Below are 27,716 nucleotides of genomic sequence, written 5' to 3'. Positions count from 1 at the left end.
AAGTGTAACATATTTTAGAATCACTTACTCTTCGTAATTGTGCAATGTGAAAAATAAGCAGTATATATCATGAGCTAAGAATGTTATGCCAGTTTTCAACGTATTGCCTCTCAGGTCCTAATTCACCCACCTTTGCTTGGCTTTGTGCAACTGGAGCTGGGCCCTGTAAATATTTCTCTTTTGTCAGCAGACACACACTTAGTCATGTCCGTAGATGGAGCTGGAGGGATATTGCAAAAGGAGGTGGCTTTCCAGCAAGTCTTACTGGCATCCTTATGGAAAGCTCCCCTGAAAATCTTGCTGGTACCCCAGCAGGTGGCTTCCTGCTCTCCAGCCCTGACCTGTGGCACCTCAGTGAACCTCCCTCTCATCCAGTGGCTGCAGCCACACCAGCCGCAATGGGAACTGAGTTTCAACCTGGCCTGGAGGAAGAAGAGTTTAGGAGGGTTGGTGGAGTTTTCCAAGTTGTTCCTTCTTTGCATACTGTACTCCCCCTCACAATTGGTGGCTGCTTTCTACATCCATGATCCCTGTAGTATTTAGGATTCCCTGTTACCAGTTAATAATTTTTTATTATTACCCCTATTTCAAATTTCTGGTATGGCTTCTGACTTCTGACTAGATCTTGACTGATTACAAGTACACACTGGCATTAGAAGACTAGAGCTCAGTTGGTTAAGCCTGCAACTCTTGATTTTGGCTCGGGTCACGGTCTCTGGGTCCTGAGATTGAGCCCTGAGTCAGGCTCTGCACTCAACACAAAGTCTGCTTGAGTTTCTCTTTCTCCATTTCCCTCTGCCCCTCCCCTGCCCACGAACATGCACGCTCACTCTCTCTAAAATAAATAACAACAAAAAGATCAGAGCTCATATTGTGGCTCTACCACTTCCTAGAACAAGTTAATTTCTATTATTTAGCAAATGAAAAAGTAGCCTGCTCCTAGAGTTATTCATATCAAATTCTGTCATCCCTAGAATGTCCTCTTTGTACAGATCATTAGAAGATTATATTTAACTGATAAGTAGCCGTATTTTTACTCATATTTTCAACTGAAACTGTTCTCAGACAAGTATGAAATGTAGGCTTTTATAGACTAAGCAATTATAAATGAATAAATGCATACATGAATGAAAAGTTATTCTACTTCCAGGATTTTCGATCTTACTTCACTTTTTCACTTGAGTCATAAACAGCTTCTATTTACTACTACTTGAAATTTAGCCACACTTAGTGATTCATCACTTAAGCATATACATGCTCGTTTAACTATTTCCATGAATATTTAGCACAGGACATAGTATAGCAGAAAGAATTCCAATTTATTGGAAATGTGTCTTGATCTTAAAATAGTCTCCTACAGGGGCGCCTGGGTGGCTCAGTCAATTAAGCATCTGCCTTTGGCTCAGGTCATGATCCCAGGGTACTGGGATTGAGCCCCGCATTGGGCTCCCTGCTCAGTAGGGAGTCTACTTCTCCCTCTGCCTCTGCTTCTCCCCCCAACTCATACTCTCTCACACACCCTCTCTCAAATAAAATCTAAAAAAAAAAAAAAGTCTCCTACAGTGAACTGCATCTAAAAATGAGCAATGCCCTCCCAAAAGCTTTTTTTTCTTTATCTTCAAAAGTTTGTGTTGAGGATACTGAATGTTACCTTTCAAAAAGTATAGAACTCTGACTTCTGAAGCTGCCAATCATCAGATCATATCTTAGATTAGATTACACTAAGTATGAGAAAACATTACAACAAACTACAACCTCAGCTCCCTCATGCCTTTAAAACATATTCAGAATGTTGTATTTTATCCTAACAAAAGTTATTTATACCTTTGGGTAAACATTACATTGTCATCACTTAAAGGATTTCTATTAAATGCAAATAATAGATCAAACACAGAAGGCAGAATAACAAGAAATTAAATCACAGAACTACAAGGAAAAGTATTTGGCTTTATCACTTAATGAAATATGAGATGTGAATACTTATTAACATTTTTGACACAGTAGATACGATTAATTTCATGAAAATATCCCTTTAAAATGTTAAGAAATACTACTTCGGTATCTTAAGATTAGTGAATTAATAACTGAAAGTATGTCTAAATATTTACATTAAAAAATCTGTTACCTTCAGAACAAATGTCGATAAAAACTATTACAACTACAGATAATATTTAAGCACCTTACTGATCATATGTTGCTGGAAGTCAAGATTATGATGTTTAGGTAATTTACAACATTGTCAATATACTTGTACAGGTGTCATATAATGGCTAAATTATATATGTATAATTTAAATAAGAACCATATAAAAACAAAGGTATTTTTAGAGGACCATTTTTATCTATTGTTAACTATCATTATTTGAAATACGTTTAAGTCAAGGTCTATTTAACCAAAGAAAACAGTTTGGATTATTTTTACCACTATCTTGTATTTTTAATGTGTTTGAGGCATTGAATGAATGAATGCAGAGTCAAAAATTCTAAGTTGGGAACTTAGTGTCACTTTTGTAACACCTCTCCTTTCTCCTGCTAATTTCTATATTTAGGTCTCTTCAGGACTCAGCCCAAGCAACAATTCTTCCAGAAAGTCTTCCTTCACTTCCTCAGGCTGCATCAGGGGTCCATCTAATGTGCTCACGTATCAGCCTATACACCTTGAGCACAGACTATAGAATACCACATTGTAGTTCTAGGTCATTCCTTCCAGATGTAATAAAGTCTCATAGTATATGTGTATTTGTACTGCTGGCACCTGCAATAACTCAAGTATCTCAATAAATATCCCATATATGAATGAATGAATATATGAATAAAATTACTTGGTTTTTCCAATATTCATAGGAAGAAAAAAAAAGAGCTATATTTCATCTTTAATATCTTTCTGTCTATAGTGTCTCTCGGGGGAGTGTTATAGCATATAAACCGGGATAATTCTTTGTTGGGCAAAGCTGTCATGCATCCTGAAAGACAACTAGCATCCCTGGCCCTTGCCTATTAAGGGCCAGTGATACTCCACAATCACTGACAATCAAAAACATCCCCCAGACATTATAAATGCTAACAGGTGAGATTCACTGCACTAAAAGTATATATATTTTTAAATCTCTATTAGCTTAAAAACAATTCATCATTTAAAAATACTCAACTCAAACAAACAAACAAAAAATACCTGGGACATGCCTTGTGGAATTGGTAAATTTGCAGCTTGTGACATCGCTGGCTGTGTTAACGACTGACCAACAGTCTGGGGATTTATGGACTAGGAAGCAAAACAAAAAGTAACACTTTTATTCCCATCCATAATACTTCCACCAGAAATATCACCATGGTATCTTTATAAGTGAACTACAATTTGACTCCTAGCATTTTTAGCTGCATACAGGCACACATGTCTCCCCCTCTACACTGGATGTGCCTATTCCCTATTCATCCTTTTATCTTCTAAGACATCTGCCACATTACCTCGCATGGGCTCCCAATAAAGTTAAATGGACATAAGTGAAAGTGATTAGTATTTGAAATTAAATACGAAATGGCTCTAAATTATTAACTTTCCTTAATTAAAAGAAATATCTAATATTTTACCTGGGAAATAATCAAAAGGAGTATGTCTGAGAAGTATTTCACAAAAAGGGAAAGATCTCGAGTGTTATTTATCAACAGCTATTTTGATCTTTATAGAAAGGGGTAATGAATTAATGAATTTCTAAAGATTTACATGATTTGCCCCCCTTTTAATAAATCTTTATTCAAAAGAATACTACCCAGATAAAGTTTACCTGACTACTAAATGATGCCCTCCTTGGCGCCATCTTTTCATGAGCTGGTAAATGTGGTCTGGGAGGAGTGCTAGTGTCCGTTGGGATCTTTGTTGGTGTTGCTGAGGTTAGTCAACAAAAACGAAATTGCGTTAGTACTTTATAAAATATAATTTGCAAAGATTAATCTCAAAATGGATTTCAATGAGTAAAAATATCTTTCGATTATTTTTCTAAATTATTTCATAAAAGTGAAGTCCATGACCATAGGAGGATTTATTTTAATTACTTCTTTCTTAAGGACAAAGAAAATATCTGAAATAGGAAAACTTTAAATTTAAAATGGTTACTATTCCTAGAGCTCAATAGTAAAAAAACTAATAACTCAATTTAAAAATGGCCTACGGACTTGAATAGACATCTCTCCAAGAAGATACACAAATGGCCAGCTAGAATATGCAAAAATGTTCAAGGTCACTCATCATCAGGGAAATGCAAATCAAAACCACAATAAGACACAACTTCACACATGACAAGATGGCTATTATCAAAAAAACAAGAAGTGTTGCTGAGAATGTAAAGAAACTGGAACCCTTCTATACTTAAAATTGGTGGGGATATGAAATGGTCCAGCCACTGTGGGAAACCGTAATGGAAGTTTTTAAAAAAATTAAAAATAGAACTACCACATGTGATCCAGCAATTCCACTTCTGGGTATTTATCCAAAAGAACTGAAATCAGGATCTCAGATATTAGCACTGCTGTGTTCACTGCAACACTATTCTTAATAGCCAAGTGTGGAAACAATCAAAATGTCTACTGACAGATGAATGGAAAAACAAAATGTGGTACTATATATACAATGAAATACCATCCAACCTTTAAAAAGAACAAAATTTTGCAAGATACAACAACATGGTTTAATCCTGAGGACATTATGCTATGTGAGAAAAGTCAATGATGGAAAGAAAGACAAGTACTGCATGATTCCCTTATATGAGGTGTCTAAAATAGAGACATTCATTGAATCTGAGTAGAATGGTGATTGACAAGGACTGGAGGGATAGAGGAAAATAAGGAGTTAATAATCAATAGGCATAACGTTTCCATTAAGTACGATGAATAAGCTCTAGAGATCTGCACTACAACACTATACATAAAAACAACAATAATATATTGTAAGCTTAAAAATCTAACAGGATAGATCTCATCTGAAGTATTCTTACCACAGTAAAATAAAATGTATAAAAAGAGAAACATAGGTACAACGGGGAAACTTTTTCCCCTAAGATTTAAGAAATTCTATATTTAACAACACCTCTTTAATGTTCTACCCATGGTGTTGACTGGTTCCAACAACCTCCTTTTTCCTCACATAGTTGTAATACCCTGGGAAATGAAACTACTAAACCCTTTAAACAAAACAAGGTTACTAATTCAATGATAATTATGCAAGTGTTCATTAAAAATAAGAACTAAAAATAGCTTTCAGGAGATAGCCCAAGATGGTGAAGAATTAGGAAACCTTAGTTTTGTCTGGCCCCAGGAATTCAGCTAGACAGCTATCAAATCATTCTGAACATCTGTGAACTCAACTGGAGATCTAAGACAAGAATAGCTGCATCTCTACAAATAGAAAAGCAACCACTTTCTGCAAGATAGGAGGTGCGGAGAAGTAAATCCGAGGCCGTATGTGTGAAGATAAACTAACTGCGGGGGAAGGAGCCTCCATAAGCTGGCTACTGGAAAGTGATATGGCAGTGGAGCACAAAATCAGAACTTTTAGAAGTCTGCTCAGGTGAGAGACATCCCTGCATGAAAGGTGCTCAGGTGGCGAAGCAGGGCAGAATACTAAGTGGGACAGCGTGGTTTCAGGATCCCCAGGGTCACAGGAAGACTGGGAGTGCCGGAGTGTGGCCGAGTTTCCAGGCATCAGAGCAGGGAAGCTGACTATAATCAATGAGTCCAGGAGTCGTCTCCCAGCTCAGGGTTGCCATATACTGCAAACGCGGGCACAGCAGAACCGCTGTGATACCATCCCTCCCTCCCCCAGGAGGAGCGGCACTGAGTGTGCACGGCAGGAATATTCAGGGTTTGGAGACTCAACGTAGGGTTACACGACTGAGACAGAAATGCTGGGGCACTGGCCAGGTGAGCACCGAGTGCAGCGGAGACAAGGGAGACCATAGTGACTAAATGCTTTTCCCTCAAGGCGCAATGAGGAGCAGTGCACCGTGCTCTGCTAGAGGTTAGGAAGCCACCATTTTCATATTCACACTTTGAAGCTTCAGAGAAAGCCGTCAGGGAACAAAAGCCTCAGAGCAATCAAAAGCAGATTACTTAGCCTGGCCCCCTGGCAAGAGTGGTGCATTTCTGCTTGGAGGAAAGACACTTGAGAATCAACGCACCAGACCCCTCCCCCAGAAGATCAGCAAGACCAAGTTTACCTATCATAGAGAACTGCAAAACTCAAGCACTACGGGAAAGGAGTATATAGAATTCATGTTTTTGCCCCACGATTCTTTAGTCTTTCAATTTTAATTTTTTTTCCTTTTTTAACCAATTTCTTCTTTCATGAACTTTTTAAAAATCTTTTTTAACTTTCATTTTTACAATTACATTCTATCCTTTCATTGTATTTAATTTTATTTTTTTATATATATAAGTTTTTCTTTCTTTACAATTCTGGAATGCAGTTTCTTCTACCAAACAGACCAAAATATACCCAGAATCTAGTGTATGACTCTGTTCCCTTCCCCTGTCTGATCATATTCTCTCTTTTTTCCCTTTCCTTTTTTGGTTAAAGTCTTTATTTTCAACTTTACAGTTACATTCTATCCTTTCAATGTACTTAATTTTATTTTTGTATATATATAAGTTTTTCTTTCTTTACAATATTGAGATGTAGTTTCTTCTAAAAACCAACCAAAATACACTCAGGATACAGTGTATTGCTCTGTTCTGGTCACCTGCCTGTTAACTTTCCTTTTTTTTGTTGTTTTTTTTTTTGTTGTTTTTAAATTTTCACTTTTACAGTTACATTGTATCATTTCATTGTACTTAATTTTATTCACATACATTTTTTTTTCCTTTAAAATTCTGGGATCTAGTTTTCTAACAAACACCAAAATACAAACAGGACCCAGTGTATTGCTCACCTGCCTGATTATACTTTTTTTTTTTTAATTCGGTTTTGGGTCTCTTCTGATTTAATATATATTTCTCCGGGGTCACTGATGCTCTTTTAGTATTTTGTTCTCTCATTCATCTATTCTCTGGATAGAATGACAAGACGGAAAAACTCACCTCAAAAAAGAGAACAACAGGAGTACTAACTGCCAGGGACCTAATCAGTATGCATATAAAACTAAGAGGTCAGAACTAGAGTTCAGAATAATGATTATAAAGATACTATCTGGGCTTGAAAAAAACACAAAGGCACTAGAGAATCCCCTTCTGGAGAAATAAAAGAACTAAAATCTAATCAAGTCAAAATCAAAAAGTCTATCAATGAGATGCAATAAAAAATGGAGGCCTTAACTGCTGGGATAAATGAGGCAGAAGAGAGAATCAGTGATACAGAAGCAAAATGATAGAGTATAAAGAAGCTGAAAAAGAAACTACTGGATCACAAGAGGAGAATCCAAGACATAAGTGATACCATAAAATGAAACAATATTAGAATAATTGGGATCCCAGAAGAAGAGGACGGGGGTGGGGAGGCGAAGGTATATTGGAGCAAATTATAGTGGAGAACAGGTCCATAACCTACAAGGGTAGAAACAACAGACTGGCAACAGACCTATCCAGAGACCTGACAGGCCAGAAAGGACTAGCATAATATATTCAGGGTGCTAAAGGAGAAAAATATGCCACCAAGAATACTTTACCCAGTTAGGATATCATTCAAAAATAGAAGGAGAGATAATAAGCTTCCAGGACAAACAGAAACTAAAAGAATTTGTGATCACTAAACCAGCCCTGTAAGAAAAATTAAAAGGGATCCTTTAAGCAAAGACAGACCAAAAGTAACATACGCCAGAAAAGAACAGAGACAATATGCAGTAACAGTAACTTTACAGGTAATACAATGGCACTAAATTCATATCTTTCAATAGCTACTCTGAAGGTAAATGAGCTAAATACCACAATCAAAAGACACAGGTTATCAGACTGGATAAAAAAGCAAGACCCATCGATATGCTCTCTGCAAGAGACTCATTTTAGACCCAAAGACACCTCCAGATTGAAAGTGCGGGGGAGGTGGAAATCCATTTATCATTAGTGGACATCAAAAGAAAGCTGGGGTGGCAATCCTTGTATCAAATTAGGTTCTAAACCAAAGACTATAATAAAAGATGAAGAAGTACACTATATCATACTTAAGGGACTATCCAAGAAGATCTACCAATTATAAATATTTGTGCCCCTAACATGGGAGCAGCCAATTATATAAACCAACTAATTTACCAATTTCTTTTACAAAATTAAAGAAACACATTGATAATCATACAATAATCATAGGGGACTTTAACAACCCCTCACTGCAATGGACAGATCATCTAAGTAGAAGCTCAACAAGGAAACAAGGGCTTTGAATGACACACTGGACCAGATGGACTTCACAGGTATATTCAGAACATTCCATCCCAAAGCAACGGAATACATAGTCTTCTCAAGTGCACATGGAATATCCTCCAGAACAGACCACACCCTGGGTCACAAATCAGGTCTCAACCGGTACCAAAAGACTGAGATCATTCCCCGCATATTTTCAGACCACAATGCTTTGAAACTCGAACTCAATCGCAGGAGGAAATTTGGAAAGAACTTGTTCAAATACATGGAGGCTAAAGAGCATCCTACTAAAGAATGAATGGGTCAACCAGGAAATTAAAGAAGAATTTAAAAAATTCATGGAAACAAATGAAAATGAAAACACAACTGTTCAAAATCTTTGGGATGCAGCAAAGGCAGTCCTAAGACAGAAGTATACAGCATTACAAGCCTTTCTCAAGAAACAAGAAAGGTCTCAAATACACAACCTAACCCTACACCTAAAGGAGAAGGAGAAAGAACAGCAAATAAAGCCTAAAGCCAGCAGGAGAAGAGGAATGATAAAGATTAGAGCAGAAATCAATGAACTAGAAACCGAAAGAACAGAACAGATTGACGAAACTAGGAGCTGGTTCTTTGAAAGAATTAACAACACTGATAAACCCCTGGCCAGACTTATCCAAAAGAAAAGAGAAGGGACCGAATAAATAAAATCATGAATGAAAGAGGAGAGATCACAACTAACACCAAAGAAACACAAACAATTATAAGAACGTATCATGAGCAACTATAGGCCAACAAATCAATCTGGAAGAAATGGATGCATTTCGAGAGACGTATAAACTACCAAAACTGAAACAGGAAGAAACAGAAAACCTGAATAGACCCATAACCAGCAAGGAAATTGAAGCAAGTAATCAAAAATCTCCCAATAAGCAAGAGCCCAGGCCCAGATGGCTTCCCAGGGGAATTCTACCAAACATTTAAAGAAGAATTTATACCTATTCTTCTGAAGCTGTTTCAAAAAATCAAAATGGAAAGAAAACTTCCAAACTCTTTTTATGAGGACAGCATTACCTTGATCCCAAAACCAGACAAAGACCCCACCAAAAAGAAGAATTACAGACCAATATCCCTGATGAACACGGATGCCAAAATTCTCACCAAAATACTGTCAATGGGGTCCAGTACATTAAAAGGTTTATTCACCACGACCAAGTGGGATTTATTTCTGGGCTGCAAGGGTGGTTCGACATCCGCAAATCAATCAATGTGATACACTACATTAATAAAAGAAAGGACAAGAACCATACGATCCTCTCAGTAGATGCAGAAAAAGCATCTGACAAAGTACAGCATCCTTTCTTGATTAAAACTCTTCGCGGTGTAGGGATAGAGGGTACATACCTCAACATCATAAAAGCCATCTATGAAAAACCCACAGCGAATATCATGCTCGATGGGGAAAAACTGAGAGCTTTTCCCCTAAGGTCAGGAACATGGCAGGGATGTCCACTCTTACCACTGCTCTTCAACATGGCACTAGAAGTCCTAGCCTCAGCAATCAGACAACAGAAAGAAATACAAGGCATCCGAATCAGCAAAGAAGTCAAACTCTTACTCTTTGCAGATGACATGACACTCTACGTGGAAAATCCAAAAAACTCCACCCCAAAATTGCTGAACTCATACAGAAATTCAGCAAAGTGGCAGGATATAAAATCAGTGCTCAGAAATCCGTTGCATTTCTATACACTAACGATGAGACAAAAGAAAGAGAATTTAAGGAGTCGATCTCACTTACAATTGCACCAAAAACCATAAGAGACCTAGGAATAAACCTAACCCAAGAGGCAAAGGATCTGTACTTGGAAAACTACAGAACACTCATAAAAGAAATTGAGGAAGACACAAAGAAATGGAAAAACGTTCCATGCTCATGGATTAGAAGGACAAATATTGTTAATATGTCAATGCTACCTAGAGCCATCTATATATTCAATGTAATCCCTATAAAAATACCATCAACTTTTTTCACAGACCTGGAACATATAATCCTAAAATTTGTGTAGAACCAGAAAAGACCCCAAATAGCCAAACGAATGTTGAAAATGAAAACTGAAAAACCAAACTGGTGTCATCACAATCCCAGACTTCAAGCTCTAATACAAAGCTATAATCATCAAGACAGTATGTTACTTGCACAAAAACAGACACATAGATCAATGGAACAGAGTAGAGAACCCAGAAATGGACTCTCAACTCTATGTTCAACTAATCTTCAATAAAGCAGAAAAGAACTTCCAATGGAAAAAAGTCTCTTTAACAAATACTGTTGGGAACATAGGTCAGGCACATGCAGACAAATGAAACTGGACCATTTCCTTATACCATACACAAAAATAGACTCAAAATGGATGAAGGACATAAATATGAGCAGGAATCTATGAAAATCCTTGAGGAGAACAGAGGCAGGAACTGCCATGACGTTAGCCACAGCAACTTCTTGCTAGACACGTCTCCAAAGGCAAGGGAAACGAAGGCAAAAATGAACTACTGGGACTTCATTAAGATAAAGTTTTTGCATAGCAAAGGAAACAGTCAACAAAACCAAAGATAACCGACAGAACGACAGAAGATATTTGCAAATGACACAGTAGATAACGGGTTGTATCCAATATCTATAAAGAACTTATCAAACTCAACACCCAAAGAACAAATAATCCAATCAAGAAATGGGCAGAAGACATGAACAGTCTTTTCTCCAAAGAAGACATCCAAATGGCCAGACACATGAAAAAGTGCTCAACATCATTTGGCATCAGGGAAATACAAATCAAAATCACAATGAGATACCACCTCACACCAGTCAGAATGGCTAAAATTAACAAGTCAGGAAACGACAGATGTTGGCGAGCATGAGGAGAAAGGGGAACCCTCCTACACTGTTGGTGGGAATTCAAGCTGGTGCAGCCACTGTGGAATACAGTATGGAGGCTTCTTAAAAAGTTGAAAATAGAGCTACCGTATGGCCTAGCAATTGTACTACTAGGTATTTACCCCAAAGATACTAACGTAGTAATCCAAAGGAGCACCTGCACTCCAAGGTTTATAGCAGCAATGTCCACAATAGTCAAACTATGGAAAGAGCCCAGATGTCCATAGACAGATGAATGGATAAAGATGTGGTATGTATACACACACACACACACACACACACACACACACACACACAAACAATGGAATACCACTCAGCCATCAAAAAAAAAAAAAAAAGAAAGTATTGCCATTTTCAACAATGTGGATGGAACTAGAGGGTATTATGCTAAAGCAAAATAAGCCAATCAGAGAAAGAAAATTATATGATCTCACCCATATGTGGAATTTAAGAAACAAAACAGGCTCATGGGGAAGAGACGAAAAATAAAACAAGACGAAATCAGAGAGGGAGACAAACTAAAAGGGACTCTTAATCACAGGAAACAAACAGAGTTGCTAGAAGGGATGGGGGTGGGCAGATGGGGTAACTGGGTGATAGACTTTAAGGAAGGCACGTGATGTAACGAGCACTGGCTATTATATCAGACTGATGAATCACTGACCTCTACCTCTGAATCTAATAATACGTTATGTTACTTAACTGAATTTAAATAAAAATTAAAAAACAATAAATAAATGTTGATAGAATTTTAAAAAATAAGCACTGTTGCAAATGAAACAAAAACTAATCTGAAAAAAAAACAAAAAAACAAAAAACTTTCAGAAAGCAACCTTAAAACTGGCGCCTGGGTGGCTCAGTCTTAAGGTTAAGCGTCTGCCTTCTGCTCAGGTCATGATCTCAGGGTCCTGGGATTGAGCCACTCATCGAGCTCCCTGCTCAGTGGGGAATCTGCTTCTCCATCTCCCTCAGCCCCTTCCCCCAACTTGTGCACCGACTGGCTCCCTTCCTCTCAAATAAATAGATAAAATTTTAAAAAAAACCAAACAAACAGCCAGCTTAAAGAACACTGACTGGTTCTACCAGTGAAAAAGGAATAAGCAGTTTTTGGGGCTTTTTTTGAGGGATAATTAAAAGCAACTTAACAATACCAACACTACTACCCAAATATTCTGTACACTACTTTATAAACTTAATTCTTTGTTAAATATGAGCAATGTGCCTTTTGTTCACTGGAAAGGTTAGTATATTTCAGAAATGTAAAAATTTACCATTCTGAAGTAGCATTTCACCCATCTTCCCACCTGCCTCCCCCCTGGCAACGAACCATTCTGTTTTCTATATTTAAGGGTCTGGTTTTTGTCTTTTTCTTTGTTCATTTGTTTTGATTCTTAACTTGGTGAAGGGGACTAAGGGTGCACTTGTATCCTGACGAGCACTCTGTACAGAACTGTTAGTCGTCATACTGTTCACCTGAGCTAATATAACACCGTATGTTAGACTTCAATTAAAAAAAATAAAAAATGTAAAGAGTGTTTCTAACTTTTTAACGTAAGCAATACTACAGTAAACCTTTTCATGTAAAAAAATAAAGTAGCATTTGATGAAAAATGCTGACACCAGTAACACAATTTAGAAGCACTCTCTTGAGAGAAAGAGCTTTCAAGCTAGGGTACTCACAGGAAGGGTCTGAGACTGCTGTGTGAGATGATTTTCTTGAACTCCGGGAGGAAGCAGAAGGGGTTGGGCTGTGATCAAACCTTTCCAAGGCTTCTTTGAGACTGACTGTATTTATACGATTATCAGACCCAGAATCTTGGCTCTAAGGAGACAGAGTAAAATAAATGTTTTCTTATGATTCAGTTCAGAGATCCCAAATTAGTGATACAGCCTGCTAACCGTTTCTCCCCCCAAAATCGGTTTTTACCCACAACAAGGCAAAGGTATCTATGTAATATTTACCTGTGTAATATTAGGTAAAGAAATAAAAATTTCTCTTCTATAGCCAGAAAATTTTGACTTCATTCTCTATTTACAGAAACAGATGCAAAAAAATAAAGCTGGACTCTTACCTTATACCATGTACAAAAATTAAGTCAAATGGATCAAAGACCTAAACATAAGAACTAAAACTATAATACTTTTAGAAGTAACGGAGAAAAGCTTTATGATGCTGGACTGCGCGATGACTTCCTGGATGTGACACTGAAAGCACAGGCAGCAAAAGTCCATCAAACAACACTATAAACAGAGTGGAAAGGCAGCCCACCCATGGGATGGGAGATAATATTCGCAAACCACGTATCTGGTAAGGGGTTAACACCCAGAATATATAAAGAACCCTGCAATTCAACAGCAACCCCCCCACCCAAACAATCCAATTTAAAAACAAAGGTCTTGCATAGATATTTCTCCAAAAAAGATATATAAATGGCTAATAAAACACACTGAAAAGTTCCTCCATGTCGTAATCATTAGGGAAATGAGTATCAAAGCCATGAGATATACCACACTTCAAACCCATCAGGACAAGTATTACTTAAAAGAAAACAAAACAAGAAAACAGAAAATCACCAGTGTTAACAAGAATAAACTGGAACCTACAGTGAATCTACTACAGAAAACAGTATGATGGTTCCCCAAAAAATTAAATATAAAATTACTACATGATCCAGTAATTCCATTTCTAGGTGTATACGCAGAAGATTTTAAAGCAGAGACTCAAACAAGTATTTGTACACCCATGTTCATAGCAGCATGATTCACAAGAGACAAAAGATGTATGCAACCCAAGTGTCCATCACTAGATGATGGATAAACAAAATGTGGTCTATCTGTACAATGGAACATTACCATAGTATCCATCATCAGCAAAATCTCCTACTCTCAATCTCACCTCTGAACATCCATTTGCTAGCTTGCTCTAACTAAAACCCAGATGTTTCCAGAAAATACCACTTCCTTACAGGTCTTTTAAGTGGTGGCTATTTTCTATCTCATAACCTTCAGAGCCCTGCTCTGAAGGAGAACAAAGTCCTCCTACTGCTCTTTCCGGAACCTTTCCCTCTCCTCCTTCCCAAAACTCAGAGCCAGAATCTCACATTATCACTATATGACTATCTTGCATTGCTATAGTCAGTCAGCTACTGACCTTGTGGCCACTTCTCCCTAAGCGCCTGAATTCAAATTTCTGCTCCTGGCTCAGTTTTACCCTAATTTTTACTTCCAGTTATCAGTATCAGTATCAATTCACATGTTCAACATCATGACTTCTCTCTTCCTTGATGCCTTGATCTTAATTTCCACCTGTCCTCAGTCACTCATTCTTAATCATGCCTTAGACCTTGTCATTACCAGTAAGAATACACCTTCTATAATCTCAATTTCAAACATCCTCCTCTTTGACCAGCATTTTTCATATTTCCTACTCATTTCTCTTTAGTATCCCAACTCCAGTAATCCTTTAGTGGAACATAAAATACATGGATTCCCCCACATTTTCACAATCACTCTCTCATTTTATGTCTTCTCTCCTTTCTTTACCCAGCTTGAATTCATGGTTAATCATCATAACCACACCCTTCGGGGTATCATCAACTCTCCTGCTCCGATCTCCCTTCACCACACTCCCTTGGAAAAATCCCATGCTGGTTAAACCAAATTTTTAATCTATTCTGAACATGGCTGAAGAAATACAACATGGTGACAGTTCTCTCTTTAAATTAACGGCCAAGAACCTCAAGTGGGCCCTTAATCCTGCTTGCCAGACTAAAATTACCTTGTCTGTTCACTTTCCTACTCTCCTAGGAAACCTCTAACACATCCTCTCCTAACCTCACTCTTAGCTGGGTACCCTGCTTGTAGTTTCACTGAAGAACGCTGCTATAAGTAGCATCTGTACTCATATATTCTGCCTTTCTTCATGTCACTGCAGATCCGGGATCAGCAGACACTCTCTGTGAGGGTCAGAGAGGCAATATCATAGATCTGAGGGCCACACAGTCTGTTCCAATCATTCAACTCTGCTGTTGCGGCACAATCACAACCATAGGCTAGATATAAACAATTGAGTGTGGCTATGGAATCCGAGGGTATAATTTTCATGTGTCACAAACATTATTCTTCTTTTGATTTTTTTCAATCGCTTAAAAACATGTGGAAAACATTTTTAGCTTGTGGGTGTTACAAAACCAGGCGGAGAACCAGATTTGGCCTAAAGGTCATAGTTTGCCAAAATCCTCTGTCATGGAATAATTTTTCCACTAGCTAAGTCCTATCTGTCCACTGTGGACTGGATCCCATCTTCTCTCATCTGTTCAAGAACACTGCTCTAGCATTTCTACCTCTACCTCTATCAGTGATTTTTCTGTCTCAACAGACCATTCTCATCAGTATACAAACATGCTATTATTTCTCCCATCTTAAAAAGCAAAAACTTTTAAGCCTACTTCTTCCTACTCCCGCGCCACCCCTCTCTTCCTTGTAGGAAAACCTTCCCTACTCGCTGTCTCTTAATTCCCCTTGTCCCAGATAATTCTCTAAGCCCACCCTAATCAGGCTTTCACTCATATTACTACCCCACTCAATCTGCTCCTACTGATCAACAAATACATGTTGTTAATTAAACTCAGTGTTCACTTCTCAGTGCTCACCTAATTTAATCCACTGCAGCTGAATCTGACAAAGCTAATTGTTCACTCCTCACGGACACACTTTTTCCTGGCGTCTCGGACAACTCAGTTTCCTGGTTTTATTCATACCTCACTGGATATTTCCCTTGAGTCTCCTTCACGTCTTAGTGATGAAATGCCCCAGTACTTAGCCCTTCATCATCCCCTCTCTCTATCTCTCTCTCCATTCATTCCCTTGGTGATCATATTTAGATACATGACCTTAAAACCATCCACACATTAAAGTTTCTCAAAAATATGTCAAATGGACCTCTTCCCTAATCTCCAGGAGGACTGTGGTGTAAGAGTAAAACACAGCTACAGCAGACACAGGCAGAGTATATTTCACAAACAGGGCTAGTTGAATTTACTGAGGATTGCACCCTGGCGTAAGAGAAAACAAAGCAAGGAGTAATGACCTCTGTATTACCTTAATTTCTATAACTGTCCTCTCTCATTTCAAGGAACCCTAGATTTAATAAGCACTTCTCCCAGAAAATGTACTTTACTAAAGCCTACTAGATCTTCTTCCACTAAGCAAACAAAGCCTCTTTGAAAAAATTCTGTCACATGGGATCCATGATTGCAGAGAACTTCTCTGGGTTATTCACTGATGTATTCTGAGCATCTAGAGCCATGTCCAGTACTTCTTGGCACATGAAAGAGTACTTAATAAGGTTTGTTGAAAAACTGAATGTTATCTCCCATATTGACCTGGCAATGCTGCCTATTTACTTCACTTTTTATACAGATTCTTGATTCTTTTCATTCCACTAATTTTTTGCACGCCAAAAATAACTGTTGTAGGCAACTTCTGACATAGCTCACAATGATCCCCACCTCCTGGTATTTACCACCTTGTATAATCCCTCCCCTATAGTAGAGGCTGAACCTAGTGATTTGCTTCTAATGAATAGAACAGATAGAAGTGGTGGGCTATTACTTCTGTGACTAGGTTACAAAAGAGTCTGACTTTCACCTTGCTGTTGGTGTCTCTCCCTGGATCTTCTTACCTACTTGCTCGGATGGAAATAGCTACCTAGAAAGGAACTGAAGGTTGCTCTGGCCATTAGCCAGCAAGAAATCAAGGCCCTCAGTCCAGCTGCTGCTGAGGAACCCCATCCTTCCAACAAGCACTGAGGAAGCTTAGAAACAGATTCTGCCCCAGTGAAGCCTTGAGTTGAATGTGACCCCCACTGACACCTTGATTACAGCCTTGTCAGAGACCTTGGGCTGACCCCTTGATTGCAGCCAATGATCAATTCTAAGCAGAGGGCCCATCTAAACTGTGCCTAGATCTCTGACCCACAGAAACTATGAGATAATAAATGTGTATTATTTTACATCATTAAGCTTTGTTACACAGCAACAGGTAACTAATATACTATACTTCTACCTGATATTAATGAAAAGAGAAACCAGAGTTCAAATTCTGACTATAACTTCAAGCCATGTGTTATTAGGGGAGATCTCCCCCTCCCCACCCCCCGCTTAAAGCCTCAGTTTCAATCTTTTCAAAACGGGGATATTACCTATGAAATAAGGATGTCTGAGGAATAAATGACACTCATGCTTCATATAAAGAACTAGTCAGAGCCTTGCACATTGCAGGCAATTAGTAAATAGTAGTTTAAATCCGAGATCATATGTCTCTCACTAAATCGGAGGCCCTTCAAATCTTTTTTAGAAGCAGATAAGGTTTTAAGATATTAAATTTAAAATAAAAATAAATAGTAAAATATAATTTATAACCCTGTCATAAGTGAGGCAATGAAATATTTGAAAAATACTTTTCCTATAAATTATTAAGACTTGCCTTTCATTGGGAAGAAATTATTATTTTTTTTTAAACTCTAAGATACATACTTTGTCAGCAGCTGTCTCAGGAAGAGACTCTTCAATGCCAAGTTCTCGTCGTCTTTCAGCCCTAACTTCTGCATAACTACAAATGGGAAAAAAAATTTTTTTCATGCTTAATCATTAATTTAAAATACTGCAGAGATGTGTTCCATGTTTGTTATGTGTCTTACTTGTTCATCACAGATTCCAGACTATTTGCTATGCACCACACAAACACACATCTATAGTGTTCTGGTCTTAATCTAGGTATCTCAAGAGTTTTATATGCTACAGTAAACGATCTGTGACTACACAGTACTTAAGAGGAATTAAATAAAGGAAAAGTAGGCTTATCTACTCCAGTGCTCCTTTTACATGATGGACTTTGGTACATAAAAGACAGTTACAGCTTCTGCTCTAAACCATGACATTTATGTCAAGAATTATATATGTGTATATAACCTGCATTCTATTTCTATATAATGCCTGTAAGTAAATTTCATAATGCATTGAAAACATTATCAAAAACTAGGAAAAAGATCACTATAGCTCTTAACAAGTCATGCCTAAAAATTACATTGCCAAACTCACTATCAGTGTTTCTATAGTTCAGAGATACTGTAAAAGAATTATTACCTTACTACGGTGTGAGTACAAACAATAAACTCTGGCCTTGAATTCCACTGATGATAAGTGATGTAATAATGAGTTTGAAGCCAAATCCACTGTTGTCCCTTGGTGAGGAACCTATAATAACATGATTTGCCTTTCCCATATTGCATTACTAAGAAAAAAGAAAAATATTTATTGATTCATATCATTAGTTATGAATCTGGTTTTTAGTCAAAGCTATCATTTACATTTTAATCTATATACATAATTCTTCTGGCTTTTCAATAACATATATATCAGTTATAAAAAAAAATGTTATTCTATAGAGATAGCTTAAGGTCCCAAGAAATTAACGTATCTTTCATAGTGCCCAACCACAGTCACTAGTGTCAGCCAGGCATAAAGAGATGCTAATATTCCTGCTGCTAACAACCGTAACAACAGGTAACATTAAGTATTCACCATGGGCTTTCTAAGAGTTTATTTAAATGTGTACCTGTCTCCTGGGCAGACTTACGTGCCTGGATATCAAAACTCATGAAATAGTGTTACAATATTCTGACATACACAATTTTCAAAGGAGTCTGGTTCTTTTACTCCAGATGTAGAACTTACACACTTCAAAAACAAGATTCATTAGATGCCATACTATAAACCTGTACTTACTATTATAGATTAAAATATGTAAAACAAGAACAAGTTTAAGTTTGATCTAGGATTCCTACTGAATTGGTTATAAAGTAAAATCTTCCAAAAAAGAAAATCTTCCAGTATTTTTCAAAAATACAAAAATGACAAATCTGCATTTTACCACCACCTATTAATACACTAGTTATTTACTTGACTAAAAGCAGTTATTATCACCAGAAATATTAAAACCTACTTACAGTGCTCATGACACTTTGCCAAATTTTCTAGGTCATCCACATGATAGTAATCATAGCCCGATGTTCCCAGAACTTCAAATGGCAAATATCCTATTATAGGTGGTGCCCTGAATTACATACAAAACAATCAATATTATAACTTTTTCTATCATAAGAAATACCCCAACTAGAAATCTAGAGTTTTTGGGGGGCGCCTGGGTGGCTCAGTTGGTTGTCAGACTCTTGGTTTCAGCTCAGGTCATAATCTCAGGGTCGTGGGATTGAGCCCTACGTCTTGTCTTCGGGCTCCACACTCTGTGCAGTGTCTGCTTGAGATTCTCTCTCCCCCTCTGCCTCCACCCCCCCCCACCCTGCTTGCACACACGCACACACACTCTCTCTCTAATAAATTAATAAACTTAATATATATATATATATATATATGGGCACCTGGGTGGCTCAGTCAGTTAAGCATCTGCCTTTGACTCAGGTCATGGTCCTGGGATCCTGGGATCAAGCCTACATAGCTCCTTGCTTAGCAGGGAGGCTGCTTCTCTCTCTACCTAACCCTTCCCCCTGCTTGCACTCTCGCTTGATCTCTCTCTCTCTCTCTCTCTCAGATGAATAAATTTTAAAAATCTTTAGAAAATAAAAAATAAAATAAATCTTAAAAAAAATCAATTTTGGGGGTAATCTTTAGTTTTTGAAAAATGGATAATGGATTTGAACATCTGATTAGAAAATGTCTGTCCTGAAACCCATTAATTTCAAGAGTCACATGACTTTTAGCTTTTTATGGAATTTAAAATGAACTTACCTGTGATCTAGAAATAGGAACTTCCACTCTAAACTATGTCTAGATGTAAACTCTTCATTAGGTTCTTCAACAGTGCACATTTCCTACAAGCAAATTAATAATTAAATTTTAGAAATGCTGTTCCGTGCCCTTAGAAGAATCCTAAATATTGTTAGCCATGAAAGTCATTAGAAGATTCTTCCTTAAATTACTTTTTAATCACATTTTAACTTTCTAGTATTAAAGAATGTGGCAATAAATAGATGCAGAATTCTAGGGGAATATTTCTCACTCAACATATGTCTCTATTCATTCACATGCCTATAAACCCCTAATTCTAAATTCATATCTCTCCTGATTTACAGTTACTTCTATATTTCTGTCTGGATGCTCCCACACATCACAAACTCAGTATGTCCTAAAATGAACTAACTACCTTACTCCTCATACTCACACAGTTTTGCATCTTGTTACTGGAGGCATATCTGTGTTGTGCCATCAGTGTAGAAATATGATAGTCACAACACACTCTTATTTTCCCTTTAAAAACCATCTAAATGGCTATTACCAAATCCTTCAATTTCACCATCTAAATTAAAAAAAAAAATCTATTTGATCCCATCCATCTTCAGGATCTTATTAGACTCTAGACTTGCCATCACTGGCTCACATCATTGCCATAGCTTCTCCTCAGACAAGTCTCCCTGGTTTTAACTCATCTTTTATTCTGGCCACAGTTACAGTCTAATACTCAAGAAGATTATGACTTCCCTGCTTAAAAACCTTCATGATTTCTCATTTGGTTAGGATAAAATTTAAACTCTTTAGCATGGAGAAACAACAAAGAAACATATTTTATTTCTGGACTCTGCTTTTCTAAACTCATCTCCCACCATCCCTACCCCTTCCACACACAGTAACCCTAGACCCTAGTCATACTCAGCAATGTATTCCAACCTCCTCTGTGTCCTTGAATAACCTTCTGTAGCACAATGTAGTGAATTAAGAGCTTGGGCTTTGAGAGAATGGGAATTATAATTAATCCCAGTTCAACCACTTAACAGCTGCAACTGTGAGCAAGTAACATAACTTCCCAAAGCCTCAGTTCCTTATATATAAAATGAAGATCATACTAGCATCTATTTTATAAAGTTATTACAAGAATGAGATAACTCATGTGAAGTATGCGGCGATCAACAAATGTTAGCCATTGCTATCATTTCCTAAGAACAGAACAAGCAGAGCAAGACTGGATTAAGATCCTTGAACTGCTATTTCAGCATTTTGTCCTAGAATATGGTATTTCCCTAAATTTAAAATCTTAGCCTGGCTTATTTCAAGACACTTTCTAGTGGTTTAACTCTTTCATTTTCCCACTTGTCTACTAATCATCTACTTCCTGGGCCCAGAGAATAAAATAAATTATTTAAGTGAATTTTAAAATTGAAAAGGTAAATTATATGCAGTAAAAGACCACTAGCATATTTCAAAAGAAAATTTCGAAAGCAATCTTTAGAAATTGCCTAGGTTTTTGGCCTTCCCCCTTTAATGTAGATTGTGAACTACACAAAAAACTACCCTACAATTTTGCACAAAAGCAGGACAGTGGTGATATATAACCACTGGTTAACTGCAAAGGAGATATATTTTTAAATTAGTTATAATTTAATGAGTGCCTAGATAACTCATTTGCTTCAAAATAAAATAAGAGAAAATCAGAGAGGGAGAGAAACCGTAAGAGACTCTTAACTCAAGGAAACAAACTGAGGATTGCTGGAGGGGAGGGGGGATTGGGGGATGGGATAACTGGGTGATGGGCACTTGATGTAATAATGAGCACTTGGTGTTGTATGCAACTGATGAATCACTAAATTTTACCCCTGAAACTAATGATAGAGTATATGTTAACTAATTGATTTTAAATTAAAAAAAGAAAAAATTATCATGACCATGTATATTTAATGACTCATGATCATTACTGCTTTAAAATTTCTAAGAAATTTCAGTTCTGGAAACAACAAAAAAAATTACATAAAGATAGTTCTCATAATATGAAGTGAAATCCTCTTTGGAAAATAAAACTAGAAACATTACAGAATGGCACTATTAAAAATCAATAAGCATTAAGTGAGCAGTTAATCAGAGATGGGTAATTGATTTGTCCTAAAAACTATGGATCAGGAATAGTAAAATTTCAAGTAAGACAGCTATTGTTGACTTTAAGTAAAATGGGGAATAAGTAAAATCAGTCTTTGGTGACCTCTCCCACTTGTGTCCCTTCTCTTTTTATTCTATCCTCTATCCATCAGGCTAACCTGTGTTTAATTCTTGTTCTTACCTTGCTGTCAATAAATCTATTGATTAAAAAAAAAAAGAAAGAAACATACCTTGATGAATTGAGGTGTAGCTAATCTCACAGTAGCTACAAAACAAACTCTATCATCATAAGAAGGCCTGTGTGTGCGTTGTATAGTTCCTTCAAAACCATTGTGTGCTGAAGTGGATACTAAAACAATAAGGAATACATATCATCAGTTACTCCAGTAACTAGTTATTAATGATGTTCAAACACCTGTGTCTTTAAGAGTTTAAAGAAAGGCAAGTTAAAATTCACTATATTTTTAACTCACCACTGTTTAAAGATTTGAAATTTCCTATAAATTTCACATATTCATAGGTAGATGGCTCCTTTGGGTCTATTGTTCCTCGAAGCATATGACAACAGAATTCTAACTGATTTTTTGCTGAAATGAGAAAAAATGTGATATACCTGTGGCTTAACATAATGAATGATCTATAAGATGATAGAAGTTGTGTAAGTTTATAATCCCTATTTTCTTCAATACAAGTCCTCAATGACATTTTATTTAGTCCATAAAAGAATATCTTTAGATGATCTCACCTTGTTCTTAATAGAGAAGAAAGATCTTCTGATATAAGCAACTATATGTTTCCCCACTTTTATCTGTCCTTCCTTCTCATTCTTCACTCTAATGTCAAAGAAAGGTTTTGCTTCCCATTACAAAGCTAATGCTTGTCTCTACCTAGAACAGTCTTTCCTACCTTCTCTAGGACAAGGGCCACACGACTGTCATTCATTCCTTCACTTCTTCTCTTCTGAATATCACCAACATTTGTATTAACTTCAGTGAACTTCCCTCATTGTTTCTACCTCTTTTAAAACTCATTACATCTTCATTCCCATAACATGAAACCTACCTTCCTACCTTACTATTTCCATAAACCCTTCGTCAATCTATTTTCAAACTATGGGCATTCACAAAAGTTCTTTTTATCTTTTACTGTCCCTTATAAACTTATTGGCATTGGTAAATTTATTTATTCCTAAATCTCTCTCCCTAATTCTAAAATTTTATGAAGACCAAATCTCCTATCGGTATTTGCTTTAGGACATTTCTACTTGATTGTCCCACCAAGTAACTTAAACTTAAAATATCTGGAAGTGAATTTATCCCTCTTTCTTCTAAGCCAGCTGTTCTCCTTTGTCCTATGTGTGTTATCTCCCCAGTTAGAAACCCTATCAATTTGGTCTCTTCTCTTCCTATCACATGCCCCCAAACTAATGTCACCAGGACCTGCTTTTTATTTCACCAAAGAAGCTCTCATTAGTCATTTTTTCCAACTGAGCATCCAGTACCACCAATTCAGTAGACAAATTATCCTGCATCCGGGTAACTCCAAAATGTATTCTTGAAGCTTCTACACTCCTGTCACTCGAATTCAATCTTGCCTACTACTCTTAGATTAATACTACCTTCATCATTATTTCAGCACTCAAGGACTAGTAACACCTATTTATGCTCACAGCATCAAACTCATACTCTTCTGTCATTACCATGAATGGCTTTATTATCAAACTCAACAGATTCAAAATCTAACTACTTTCTTCCTAAAACCTTACCCAGTGACAATCCCTGGCCACCTGGTCACCTGTTGAGTTTATCTACTCAACACTCATATATAGGCTTTCCTTTCCACCCTTACTTCTATTGCTATTCTTACCTCTGGTCTGGTCCTTTCAAAATTTTTCACCTGAGATGTATTTTTTCAGACCACTTTTTTCAAATCCCCTTTCACTGGCTCCTCACTACATAAAAAATAAAAATCAAACTCCTTAGGATTAACTATTAAGCCTGATTTCCTTCTCTGAACACAAATCATACCACCTGTACCACCCCACCTTCATTATGGCCCAAATGACCAGCTTGCAGAATCCTGAATTTTCTAAGCAATTTCCCTTGTTATATATCACGTTACTCCTTTGGCAGGAACACCTTTTTGGGGGGGGGGGAATAAATTTTTTTGTATATCAGTTATTTAACTAGGGGGTCAGGAAGTCATTTAAACTAAAGCTTTTCTCTATCAAAAAGTATTGTTGCTAACCTCAGCTCTGATCTTGGAAGAAGTCTAAGAGCTGTCTTTCTGCCAGAGGCTTGACTGCATTCAGTTCTCCAACCAATTCTGCCCTTAGGAAGGTCTCTAAAGTGGATCTTTTCTCTCCACCTACTGCTATATCCCAGAGTTCCCCTTTCTTCTCTTTGCTCTATATGTTTACCTCAAGCAATGCCATTCAATCCATGACGTCAAGCACTATTTACAGACATATAACTGGCCTCTATACCCAGCCTAGGTCTCTTTCCTGGAATGGTCTATTGGTCAATGTCATAAGAACTTGATTTTTTAATAACCTGATTTTTAAGCAATTATAAACAGGCTTCAAATGGATTCTCCTTGTCTCCAGTTCTTCTCAACTCCTTCTGACAGGCTATCTATTCTTAACAAAGATAGACATTCATACATACTTACATGTAAATGTGTGTGTGTGTGTCTCTGGGACAGTTAGTATGCTACAGAATTTCAGGGTTCAAAATACAAATAACTTTTAAAATGATTAATCAGTATTACCAGAAAAGTCAAATATTTTAAATCATGAAAAAAAGTGATTAAACACTGTTATAACAATTTCTGATTAAACAAGGGGTAATTTAGTGAAGAAAATGAGACATTTAGGTCAAATGAATTTGTCAAATGAATCTAAGAGAAATGTCTGATTATATCATAGTATTTTGTACTTCTTGAAGGCAAGGACTATTTTTCACTATTCTTGGCACTCTTATGATACAGCACAAGTTCCAGGCATATTAAATATATCCAATAAACAATAACTTAATTAATAAAGGAATTTCCTTAATATTTTGAAATACATAAGTTATTTTTTTCTACAGTTTCAGTGTTCAATTGGTTAGTGATGGTGGAAATAAGACCTTCTCTGATTACACACAAAAAGATTTTTTCTTAATATATTGCCACGTTCCATTTTTATGTAAAATACATTTTTATGGCAAAACTATTATAACAAAAAAGATGGGATTTCAATAAATCCTGAAAGAGTTCAGACTTTTAATATGGTCATAATTCCATTTTATATATATATATATATATATATATATGAATATTTAAAAAGGATCTGACAGGGTATATGGAATGACGTTATGTGTTAATATGGTTTGACATGTCTGTGTTTGTTACAAACTTACAAAAGTAAAGGAAAATGCAACCAAATATTGATAATGATACTGACAATAACTACTTACATTTTAAATATTCAGGGGTTAATGAATCACTTTCCAGCAGATGAGTAGAGAGTATTTTATAAACCTCTGAATGTTCCCCCTCTGGGATAAAATTAAATATACTTTGATCCACAAGATCAGACTGAAAAAGAAATTTTTAAAAAATAAAATAATTTTAGTGATTCAAGATACATTTATTTTAAAAGTATATCATCATTTTTAAAACATCACATGAGCATATGGCTTTCAGTTATCTATAAAAACTGACAAACGCCAAGTTACAGAATACAACTCAAAAAACAAGAGAAGGTGGAAGAAGGTTAACATGACCTCTATGCCTCTGATACTAGTGTCATCAGATCTATGATCAATATGACTTTGAAAGTCTGATAAATTACTTGCGAAGGTGAGTTTCACCAAATTTGGACATTTACTATATAACAGGACTAAGAAAGTTTAGTAGAAAAATCTTTGGCTACGAGATACAGCCTTACCATATATCCAAACCTCTGGTAAATTATGGTGGTGTACACTATAGCAAAGGACAAAGCATTAGCCACTGGCTAAGCAAAGAGGAGATTTGATTTTGGTGTTACTTCAATTGTCCAGTGTGTCCTTTCTTTATTTCATTTTTTTCCAGCCATCTATCCTGTACCCCATCGTCAAAAAGCCTTGCTTTTAGATAACAACAAAAGAGGCAAGTAGTATGTTAAGCATTACAATCCTTGCTTAAAATATGGCTTTAATCGTGGTTTAGTAACCAAAAGTAATCTGAAGAACATCAGGTTGTCTATGATGCGCCGTGGCTGTGGAATCAAAAATGATTACAATAGCTCCTATCCTTAAGAACTATTTATTGACAAGGGGCGCCTGGGTGGCTCAGTCGGTTAAGTGTCTACCTTTGGCTCAGGTCATGATCTCAGGGTCCCGGAATCAAGCCCGCGTTGGACTCCATGCTCAGCAGGGTGTCTGCTTCTCCCTCTCCCTCTGCCCTTTCCCCCATTCATGCACATGTGGGCTCTCTCTCAGATAAATAAATAATATAAAATAATAAAAATAAAGAACCACTGACAAAACTTCAGCGACTTCACATTCCTTCCAAATCTAGTCCATTGTACTTGGTTTCTCTACATTTTCAAACTGTCCCATGGAATTCTGGGAACAGTGAAGTGGTATCTTAAGAACCGTGAAGGAAGGGGTGGAGGGCAAGGGAAGTGAGAAGGGGTTGTGAAGGCCGGGCTAAGGGTCTCTCTCCCTGCATTCAACCAAAGCACTTTCACTGTTTCTGTTTTAAACACTGTAAAGATTTTGTTAAAAACAAAAGCAAAACAAACAAAAAACCCTCAAAGAACAATAAAAAACCCACCATGGGTGCTACTGGGAGGTAAGAAAGGGGTGTTTTACTACTCTCCACACAAGCCATACATCCATATTCTTTCCTTTCTCTAGCCCTCATCGTCCACCCCATGAAGTAGAATATTCTTCCCCCCTTTCCACAGATCTATACCCTCTACCTTTCAAAGTTCAGTTCAAATTATTTCCTTCAAAAAAGCGTTCTCTTCTTGCCCTTAGAAACGATGTGGATAGAACTAGATGGTATTATGCTAAGTGAAATAAGTCAGTCAGAGAAAGACAATTACCATTTGATTTCACTCATGAGGAATTTAAGAAACAAAACAGATGAAAGTAGGGGAAGGGAAGAAAAAATAAGATGAAAATTGAGAGGGAGGCAAACCATAAGAGATGCTGAACTCTAGGAAAAACACTGAGGGTTGCTGGAGGGGAGGTGGGTAGGGAGAAGGGATAATTGGGTGATGGGCATTAAGGAGGGCACTTGCTATAATGAGCACTGGGTGTTACATACAACTATGAATCATTAAATTCTACCTCTGAAATGAATTTTTAAAAAAGCATTCTCTTAACACCATAATCCACAGTAAAAATAAAATTCCTTTAGTATTTATTACACATATCATTCATTTTCCATTAAAAAAATCCATTATATTTTAATGTCTATGCCGCCCTGCTACCCTGTGAATGAACAAAAGGGCCATATCTCCTACACCTTTATCTCCTGTCCTTC

The 27,716-nt window shown here is 36.9% G+C and overlaps 1 protein-coding gene across 10 annotated transcripts in view; it reads right to left on the bottom strand.

The window, feature by feature from the left end:
* Positions 1–27,716, bottom strand: part of CLOCK (clock circadian regulator) — a 141,464-nt gene that overhangs the window by 17,711 nt on the left and 96,037 nt on the right. For 9 of the 10 annotated variants that reach the window (XM_019799809.2, XM_011225190.3, XM_034671781.1 and 6 more), the window contains 10 exons: positions 25,655–25,775; positions 22,670–22,783; positions 22,427–22,545; positions 20,061–20,143; positions 19,265–19,371; positions 18,402–18,549; positions 17,793–17,868; positions 12,937–13,078; positions 3,782–3,882; positions 3,172–3,261 (listed from right to left, as the gene is read on the bottom strand). In XM_019799809.2, the coding sequence (XP_019655368.2) occupies positions 3,172–3,261; positions 3,782–3,882; positions 12,937–13,078; positions 17,793–17,868; positions 18,402–18,549; positions 19,265–19,371; positions 20,061–20,143; positions 22,427–22,545; positions 22,670–22,783; positions 25,655–25,775 (1,101 nt within the window). Of the gene's footprint in view, positions 1–130; positions 423–3,171; positions 3,262–3,781; positions 3,883–12,936; positions 13,079–17,792; positions 17,869–18,401; positions 18,550–19,264; positions 19,372–20,060; positions 20,144–22,426; positions 22,546–22,669; positions 22,784–25,654; positions 25,776–27,716 lie in introns of all 10 variants that reach the window. The other variant, XM_034671786.1, reaches the window with a different exon arrangement.

The sequence above is a fragment of the Ailuropoda melanoleuca genome, chromosome 11 (genome assembly GCF_002007445.2).
Source record: "Ailuropoda melanoleuca isolate Jingjing chromosome 11, ASM200744v2, whole genome shotgun sequence".
NCBI classification, from domain to species: Eukaryota; Metazoa; Chordata; class Mammalia; order Carnivora; family Ursidae; genus Ailuropoda; species Ailuropoda melanoleuca.
This window is presented reverse-complemented; position numbering and strand designations above follow the sequence as displayed.